The sequence below is a fragment of the Pelecanus crispus genome, chromosome 3, assembly GCF_030463565.1.
Source record: "Pelecanus crispus isolate bPelCri1 chromosome 3, bPelCri1.pri, whole genome shotgun sequence".
NCBI lineage: Eukaryota > Metazoa > Chordata > Aves > Pelecaniformes > Pelecanidae > Pelecanus > Pelecanus crispus.
In genome coordinates this window covers 73662928-73673208 of record NC_134645.1, presented here as the reverse complement: position 1 = coordinate 73673208, position 10281 = coordinate 73662928, and the positions used below count along the sequence as shown (strand labels likewise).

Sequence of the window (10281 nt, the reverse complement as noted above, 5' to 3'; positions counted from 1 at the left end):
GTGAACCACAGTAAAGTGATTTGTTCAGGTCTCTGTCTCCTGGGGTCTTCACAGTAGGCAAAATCCAGTTTTTATAGTCACATATAACAATAAATTGACATAGCTTCATCAGTGTCAACGGGAGAACACTAATGTAAACCATTACTAAAATTACAGTAGTTGTGTTTCTGAAAAGATGAGACAGGGTAGCACTGGAGACTGAGACCTCTTATAAATAGAGACAGCATGGGAAAAAGAGAGTGCTTGATCTACAAACATTTTGTTAGTTTGTCCACAATGGACTTTAAACAGTTGTGCTTTATTCCAGCTTGAGTTATTGGACTTGACATAAAAGGCCACAGGATGAAATATAAGGTCTTATTTTGGCTTTAAACCCCATGAATTTACAAATGTGTGCTGAGGGAGAGTGTTTAGCTCTCTGCATGCATGTGTCCATAGGAGCAGAAGTGCCTTGCTGCATCCACACACACACAGACATTTCATCTCATCAGTCTTTGCATGCTATTTTTGCAATGACTGTGAAAGCTATGTCCTCAGATTGCTGATATGGTGTAGCTCCACTAAATGTACTTTCCAAGTGATTGGTATTTGAGCCATCAACACGTGAGATACCATCCACATGTGAAAAGCATTCATTGCTGACACCTCAGAAGACAGCACCTATGTCATGTGATTCTGGATTTAATTATCATAGAATCATAGAATTGTTTAGGTTGGAAAAGACCTTTAAAATCATCTAGTCCAACCATTAACATATCGATTGGGTTTTTTTAAAAACAGCCTTTAAAGCGTACAAAAATACTGGAGAAGGTCTTCCATACTATTACACAATGATCTTAGTAAAAGTATCAAACAGCCTTCCAATTTAATTTAAATAATATTCTTTCACTCAAAAGTTTTGGTTAAGACATTTATATGACAAAAATAAAAGAGGTGGCTGATTTAAAAATGAAACACAAAACTTGCTCATACTGATAGTTCCATTACAAACCTAAAATACTCAGCTCCATACTAAAACTAAGTCTTTGCAACTTACCCAATGATTTTATTTTTACAACATATTAATATTAGAGAAAAAATGTTAGAGAATGATTTTAACACTCTAAAAATATGCATATATCTAAACAAAAGCAGAGAATGGTACATTCTTGGAAACAAAAGACTGACAATGGTTGCACGCAATAGAAGCCCTTCATAGTAGGGGTCTCAACATGAAGGGTGAAAGCTGTCAAATGGGGTCATACTTAGACCTTGTTAACTGCTCTATTGCTGCAATTTTTTTCAGAGAATTTATAATGGCAACTGAATTGCAGAAACCCTTTTTATTGCATGTGCTCATCACTACTGTCCATGATAAAGCTGCCCACAAACAGATGAATCTGTAAAATATCCCTATGAAAAATGTGAATTGGTCTACCATACCTGGATTAATTTTACAATATTTCTGCTTTTGGTTAGATGGACTTATCATTCTCACTAACTGTAACCCACTGAAACTATAGGACATCAACACCACTGCTATAAACTGAAAATGCTAGACTATTTTTTCCTTAAATCATTAAGTTTCAGGCAAATTAGAGGCATGTTGTTGGTTTTATTTCCTGGAAGCTGAAGCACACAGATGTTTCATTTTCAGTGACATTTAGCATTTAATAACCTCACTGTCATGAGTACTAATTTTCCAAGTGCCTTTTCTGCTTTTGTTCTGAAAACGAATATGTGAAAAAATGCTTTGGTGCTTCAATTTTCTATTCTACTTCTTGGGGAAGCTTCCAAAATGATTAGCTAAATGATCAATCAGTTAAAAAAAGTGGATTCAGGGTTGGATCCAAATGTCTTTAAAGTCTATAGAATTCTATTAACTTCTATTACTTGTGCCCAGAGATGATAAATAAGTTGGCAAGGCATTCATGAAAAAAACACTCTTGACAATTAACTAAAAAGGAAGAAGATTTGCCAGATTTAAACAGTTAGGGTCTTAAAATCTTCTTAGAAAAGCAGATATTTTAATTAGTTTTTCTCTTCTACTTTTGTTACTTTTTTTACATTTTTTTGTGAATTTGAAAAGAACAGTTAATGTTATTTGACTCACCACTCCAGCTTCCTTGTTCTAGTTTACTAATTTATCTATCAGAGAACATGTTGTCATTCCAATCGAAATGTCAGTGGAAGGTATGCAAGTATAGTATACCTATGCATACACTCACATATATATATATATATGAATGACAGCAGAACACTGTACTGACCTCCACACTCTAAAAAATCACCAAGCAGTAGTGATATACTCAGATTTTCTCAAGCCATACTTACACCCACTCACATCAAGGTCAAGGAGAGAACAAAGAGACTCAGTTGTTTCAAGAAAGGGTGGCCATATCACTTTGACAGGGAGATACGATATTTAGAGAGGCATATGGAAGGTTCTCATCAAGTTGTCTTCATGTTGCCTTTTCTTCATTGAAATGCTACAGCTAAGCTCTAATTTAACAGCATGGTACTCAAGACTCCTCCTTTGCTTTGTTCATCTTCTGAAAGAAAAAAAGCACAGAAGGTGGGTTGCGCAATAAATGTGCATTTATATCTTTGTCATTCAGCTGGAAAGTGTGTTGGAGTATTAATGTCAGCAGCTTATTTTTCCCATTCCTTTGACAGGTCCAAACCCGAGAAGACCTTCATTTTGTAATGCCCCTCTGCAGAATAAAAAAAGCTGCTGATTAAAGTGTTTCTGTTTGCCCTTTACTGTAATTATAATTTTCAGTTTGGTGATTTGGTTTCAAAGAATGTTTGCTTTTTCTGCTAGCTGGAGATTAGCATGGGGTAGATGGGAGAATAAATGTATTTCTGAGCAAAATTTAGCACAAAAAATGAGAAAACTTTAGAATTGTAAAAGCAAGTATCACACTTATCAGGAAGAAGCTGCTTATTACCTCTGCTACTAACCACGTTCAGTGATTTGCTCGTTCAGACACCAGACAATATTACCTAACACAATTTCCTATTTGTGATCAGACAAACCCCAAAGGTTTAGGATATGGGCATGCTTGTTGCCATTAGATATTCTGAGAGAAAATTAAGAGAAGGTTTCAGGCAAAAACAAATCTGGAAAGAAGTTTGCCCATGGTCAGAGTATCCTTTCATCTACAGAAAGGTTTTTCTTAACAAAGGGAACATAAAACTTTCTAACCAAAGGGAACACAGAGGTCACATTGGCCATTTGAGCAAGGACATATTTTTCTCTTGGAGAATAAGCAATTCATGCAAAGAAACAGTCTCAAAGTTGTAAACAATTTTTATCTGGAGAGTATTGGTAAAACAGAACCTCCTTTTCCCCTGTACATAATAAAAGTGATTATCTGGAAAGTGTTTTTTTTGCAATACCTTTCCAAAAGGAACAATCACTGAGTAAATTAAATTGCTGGGCTTTTGGACCAGGCAAAATAAAATTGTGTTCTAAAAATTTTAATCATTTCTAGCATAATAAAAGACAAGACTGGAAACTGAAGAAAACTTCTGAGAAGTATTTACAGAAATAACTAACAAAGTTCTTGAGATGTGAGTGCTTAAGAACAAAGTGTTGTGTGGAAGATGTATCACAAGCAATGTGCATACACAGAAATCCATAAACCAAGAGAAAAAACAGAAAAAGGTCATGTTATTTCATTGTTTACTTGAAAGGCTAAGGCTTCTGCATTGAGAGGTACACTCTCTATAAGGCAGTTTTGCCAACAGGTGAATAATATGACTCCTTAATTATTTGGCTAATTGGGATTTTCTGGAGAACTTCACTCAGAATAAATGGATGTTATGAAAGCTAGATATCTAGTGACCTTTTCAGGTGTATAAATAATACATGCTTCATATTTTCATTTGCCTTCATGTTTCTTCCTTCTGGAAAACTAAAAGGTGGCAGAAATATCACCTTTCCAAAGCTGAATCTTTAGCAAATTATTCTTCCTGCCTAGGAACCCCTGTAAGGCATTTGATATTTCCTCTTATTTCATCAGTTACCAGCCCCTCACACCTTCACTTTCTCCTTATCCCAGTACCATCTGTGTTATCTTTTTACCTTTTTTCTTGCCTTCCAAAATCTTGAATCTTTGGGAAGAAGTGCTACTGATGGTATGTAACTGTGGGTAGTCAGCAGCTGACTGTCTTAAGTCCAAAGCAGCTTAAACAAACAGTGTTCACCCTAAGAGAGTAAGTCTTTTATTCATTTCTCACTGTATTGAGTGGATTATACAGTGGGATGCTTAAGTGGAAGTAAAGCATTAAGTAAGATAGGAAAGGGAAGAGTCTTTCAGCTGCTCTCCTGAGTGCCTATGTCCTGGCAGATAAAGACATCCCTCTGCAACTGTGCTTACTGCACTTCTGGTATTATGTTGGATTAAAGCAAAGTGTCATAGAGTTTTTCTGCAGGGAATCTGGCGTTTAAACTAGACTCTATTAAGTAGTAAATGGCTGTGTGTAAAAAACCTACCAGTGTAGTTCTGGAGTTGGGGATCAACGGGTTAAATACTTACAGCAATGTACAAGTTATGTGTGGTCTGTCTTGTGTTCCCCCTAAATGTGGGAGTGTCGTGGTTTAGCCTCAGCCAGCAGCTAAGCACCACACAGCCGCTCGCTCACTCCCCCTACCCTGATGGGATGGGGGAGAGAATCGGAGGAGTAAGAGTGAGAAACACTCCTGGGTTGAGAGAAGAACAGTTTAATACTTGAAATAAAGTAAAATAGTAATGATAATAATAACAATATAATAATAATAATATACAAAGCAAGTGATGCACAATGCAACTGCTCACCACCTGCCGACCAATACCCAGACAGTTCCCGAGCAGCGATCGCTGCTTCCCAGCCAACCCCCTCTGCCCAGTTTATATACTGAGCATGACGCCATATGGTATGGAATAGCCCTTTGGTCCGTTTGGATCAATTATCCTGGCTGTGCCCCCTCCCAGTTTCTTGTGCCCCTGGCAGAGCATGGGAAGCTGAAAAGTCCTTGACAAGCATAAGCAGTACTCAGCAACAACTAAAAACACCAGTGTGTTATCAGCATTCTTCTCCTACTAAATCCAAACCACAGCACTATGCCTGCTACTAGGAAGAAAATTAACTCTATCCCAGCCGAAACCAGGACAGGGAGAAACAGCAGTTTGTTGCCATTTAGTAGGGGGAGCATGGGATCTGTGTAACAACCAGCTGTGGTGGGTTAGCCTTGGCTAACAGCCAAACCCCCACCCAGCTGCTCACTCACTTCTCCCCTCAGAGGGAGAAAATAGGAAATACAGGAATGAGAAAGCTTATGGGTTGAGATAAAGACAGGCAGGTTGATTACTAATCGTCATGGTTTAATCCTAGCCAGCACAAAGCACCACACAGCCGTTCATTTACTCCTCCTGCCCTGGTGGGATGGGGGAAGAGAATCGGAAGAGTAAAAGTGAGAAAACACATGGGTTGAGATAAGAACAGTTTAATAATTGAAATAAACTAAACTAAAATAGTAATAATAATAATATACAAAGCAAGTGATGCATGATGCAATTGCTCACCACCCACCGACTGATACCCACCCTGTCCCCGAGTACTGATCGCTGCCCCCCGGCCAATGCCCCCCAGCTTATATACTGAGCACGATGTCATATGGTATGGAATATAGCCTTTTGGACAGTATGGGCCAACTATCCTTGCTGTGCCCCCTCCCAGCTTCTCACTGGCAGGGCATGAGAAATAGAAAGTCCTTGACTTCCTGTAAGCACTACTTAGCAACAGCTAAAACACCAGTGTGTTATTAACATTATTCTCATGCTAAATCCAAAACACAGCACCACCCCAGCTACTAGGAAGAAAATTAACTCTATCCCAGCTGAAACCAGGACACTAATGACTATGATGGACAAAGCAGACTCAGGGAAACTTAACTCATAAAAATGTAATTACTAATCTGAATAGTGGGAAACAGAAACACAAACATTAAACAACACCCTTTCTCCCCCCTTTCCCAGGCTCAATTTCACTCCTTCACTCCACTCTCCAGCAGTTACGCTTGGCACATGGTGGTTCCTCTGGGCCCCTCTGTCCTCCTCACACTTTTTGCCTGCTCTGGCATGGGTCCTCCACAGCCTGCAGGCCAATCTCTGCTCTGGTGCGGAGCACCTCCTCCCCCTCCTCCTCCTCCTCCTCCTCTGCCCTTGGTGCTCCCTCTGCTGCTTCTCACTCTTTTTGCTCCCTCCTCCTCTCTCTCTGTGGCATTGTCTGCCCTTCCTCACGCACGCAATCCCCGAGGCGCCGCCATCTTGGCTGCGGGGCTCAGCCGTGCCCTGCCGTGGGTCCGCTGGAACCAGCTGGAACCGGCTGGAACCGGCTGGAACCGGCTGTGTCCGGCACGGGGCAGCCCCGGCCGCCCCGCACAGAGGCCGCCCTGCAGCCCCCCGCTGCCAGCCCCTGGGCACCTGCACCCGCTACAGCAGCACAGTTAATCACAAAAGCAGCTTCTTACGCAGGCTTTCCGACCTTCCCTCAGAATTTGTGTCAGCGACTGCAGCAATATAAAGGAGCCACTGAGAAAAGCTCACGTTTGCTGGAAGGTTTCAAACCAGACAAAATGGGACTGCAGCTGCAATGTGGGTAGGGGTGCGAAGCACCGAATGCGGAGCGAGGGCTGCGGACGGAGTCTTGAGGACTGTACGAGCGAGAGCAGGCAGCCCTGGGGCGGGCAACAAACTCGCCTGAGCAGTGCAAAACTCATCCCATTGGGCTCAGTCAAGTCTTGATTTTCAGAGTTTCAGGAAGTTTACTGTTCCTGTTGACTTCAGCAGGATTTTAGCATCTCAGAGAAAGGTGCGCATTTTTGAGAAGGGATTAGAAATGCCCATCCACCTGCACAACCAAACTGCCGAGTGTCAAACCTCCCACGTGGGAAGGCTCACCGAACTCCCCAGGGCAAAGGACTCGAACCCCAATGCAGAGCTACACAATCGCAGCTGTGCTGTCTTCAGGCTGCAGGCTGGTTCGTGCACCAGCTCACCTGTTTGAGCGATTGCTGATACAGGCAAGCCATAGTTCCTATGGAGGGGGTATGTAGAAATCTCGCCATGTTTACTCTCTCAGTTTCTTGGCAGTAGTTTTCCCAATTGTCTGGACTACAGACTAGGAAGATTGCAGGTTTGTCTGTATCCACTGTGCCGCTGTATTTTAAATGACCGTTTTGATGAACATACGTGATTTTGGTACAGATGAAGTTCTACCTTGAATGACTGCAGCGACCATTTAGCTTTTCGTATGTCAGAGTGTAATGCACAAAGTGTGTAAAAAGATTAGCTAAGTATTGCAAAAATCTCATTAGGAATAAATACAATGCTGAATGATTCATTTTTTCCAGCCTAATTGTAAGAAATGCCACATCTTTGTATTCAGAGGGTTTGTATATACTTAGGGCTAGAAAACATATATGTAAACCCTTGTCTTCAACTTTTGGATGCACAGGAAAACATAGCACAGCCACTGGAACCAGGTTTGTATTCTTTATTTTCCAAAATGGATAACAATCAGCATATGATTTTGCAGTATTTCAGGCTAATTTGAGTAAAACCATGCAATTCAAGTAATTTTTTTAAATTTTCCAGGTGAATTTAAAGAGAAAAATGCTTGCCACTTTGAGAGTGGACCTGTTTCTCCTGTTCTTCAAAGCAGTGACTGAGATTAGGAAATAACAATGAATGACTGATTTTATATCACTTATTCAGTGATATTAATTGTTTATACTTCCAAAGCTTTCAGATATCTAATTGAAACATTATCAAAATGGGATCTGGAACATATTCTTGTCATCTCCCAATTCAAATGGGAAGAAAGGATTCAGGCTAACTATAATGAACATTATTTTGCCAAAAGAAGCTGAAAAAAATAATGGCTTATTGTATCTTAAAATTTTGTTCTGATTATTAGAATTAGATAAAGTCTTGAATTAAATTAACTGATTTTCAGAAAGTTATATCATTTTAAGACAGCTTTCACAGTAAAAACCTGGGGCAATAACATCCATAGTAATATATACAAGATCACAAATTGGGAAGGAAAAAAAAGTCACTGGAAATATAAAAAGGCCCACTGAAAGATTAAAGATTGTCATTTTACCATGATATATTCTTTGTTGGCAGCTCTATCTCTAGAGCAGATTTCACAGGTGACAGTGGAGGCATTCTCCATGAACACTTTTATCTGGAGTGTGCTCCTATGTGGGAAGAGCTACTCCTATGGCAGGACGTGTTCCTACCTCTTTGCAGAAACCACTGTCTAGACTGCTTGTTGTGATGACAGTTTCTGCAGCACAGGATCTGTGCAACATGAGAGCGCATTAAGACCAGTTTTCATAAGGCCATGACCAGTAATCAGAGAGTACCAACCTGACCCAGCAGTGTAACAGCAAAGCTTTCTGAATTGCATTAACCTGTCAAAGACTCAGTTGTCCAAAACTCGTGTGAGTCAATTATTTGATTAAGGTAAGAATGGGTCAGCAGTGAGAGGGGATGGGGGAAGGGGTTGATGTTATCTTGAACTATGCTAAAAATAAAAAAGCAGCATATAGTTACTGTGATCAGACTCTACAAGTAGCTGGGTTGTACAAAGAGCATCATGCTGCTTCACCAGGTAACTATATAACTAAGATCACTGCTGTACATTTCACAGCTTAAATGCAAAAATATAGTAAGGAAATACAAACAAATAGCAGCTTGCAAAAACGCATTATTATTTACATTGCCAGATGTACAGACAGTTGAGATGCCAGTTTTCAGTCATGTGCCTTCACATGGATCAAATGCTATTCCATCTCTTTCTTAAGGCAATAAATCCATTATTTCTACAGACATGCACAAAAGAAGGTTGAAGATTGGCAGATCTACTTCCAGTTCTCATCTATAAGTTACCAATAGCAGTGTGCTGTGAGGAAGTCCTTTCATTTCATCTAGTAAAATCAGTTACCTGGCTTATTTCATATGCTCCTATTTGGGGTTTTGTTTGTTTGTTTGTTTTTCTTTTTTTTTTTTTTTTTTGGTCAGGGATCTGAGATTGCATCAAATTGGCATGTTTACCTATTGGAAATTTGGGTTGCTTTAGTTTCATGAGTGGCATCTCACATCATAGCTTTTCATATGACTTATGCTAATAGCAAATGGTTGGCTGGTATATTCTCCATTTACATGGTCTTTGCTGCAAGTTAATCTGATTTACCCACAGAAGAAAAGTAGAAGTACTAAAATTATTTCATTTGTTTCTTGGGACCTTCACGTTGGTAAAACACTGGTTTTCCTCAACTTTGCCATGTCGTTTCACTTCCTCTGCTCACTTTGGGCTTTAGAAGGTGAAGAGTTTGTATTTCACCAACAGGCAGGGCAAACAGACCATGCTTTTACTGCTTCAAGTTAAATAGAAATATCCATCGTTAACATGACTTGCGGAGTCAACATACTGACAGTATATTGAGCTGCTCAGAGCAAGTGTGAGCTTCAGGCTACACTGGTCAATGAGACATAAAATAGCACCAGTCACAGAGCACATTTTCATGACTTAGTGAGGCTTTTTTCTGTCAGCAATTTGATTGAACGTTAAGAAGAAATTATTTAGGATTGCGGGTAGTCTTGCAATCTTGCTGATATCAGTGCTACATTCAACATTCCACTCCCTAGATAAGATTAAATGGAAAACAGACTCACTTCAGTGATGAGCAGGTAGGTAAAGAAAAACAAGAAGAGCAAAAGAGGCAGGAAAACACACACACTCACACACACAATCAGGTCAATGCTTTTTAAACATTGCAGCCTTTCCACAAGAAACGGGGCACTTTTACATTTCTACCTTGTCAAACACAGCTCATTACTGCTTGTTTTGCCTCTGCCCCATGGAAGCTTTTTCGAGGTACATGTGTCCAAGTGGATCACATTCTTGCAATGACAAGTACCACTGTAACTACTGTGGACCTCAGCAGAAAGGATAAAGTGCAAAATCTGAGCGATCACAAGAATCAGTCTCTCTACTGCCCTGGTTTCCTTGTCTTTCTCTTGGAAGTCTTTGAGTGAATCTTTTCTTCCTTGTTTGAAGGGGGATTAGTGGGAAACTGCAGTCCAAATCCGTTAGGTCCATTTAGGAAGATGCATTGAAAGTAGCGGACAGGAGCTAGGAAAACAGGGAAGAGATGGTTAATGTTCTTGACTTCCAAACTGGGACTATGAGTCTATTCCATGTTCTTTCAGAAAACACCTGTAAAACTTCATTCCCATTAACTAC

General features: G+C 40.1%; 1 protein-coding gene across 1 annotated transcript in view; it reads right to left on the bottom strand.

The window, feature by feature from the left end:
* Positions 1-10027: 10027 nt before the first annotated feature.
* Positions 10028-10281, bottom strand: part of TRDN (triadin) — a 199601-nt gene continuing 199347 nt past the window's right edge. Inside the window, exon 38 of the mRNA XM_075707713.1 lies at positions 10028-10170. Coding sequence (XP_075563828.1) covers positions 10028-10170 — 143 coding nt within the window. The remainder of the gene's footprint in view (positions 10171-10281) is intronic.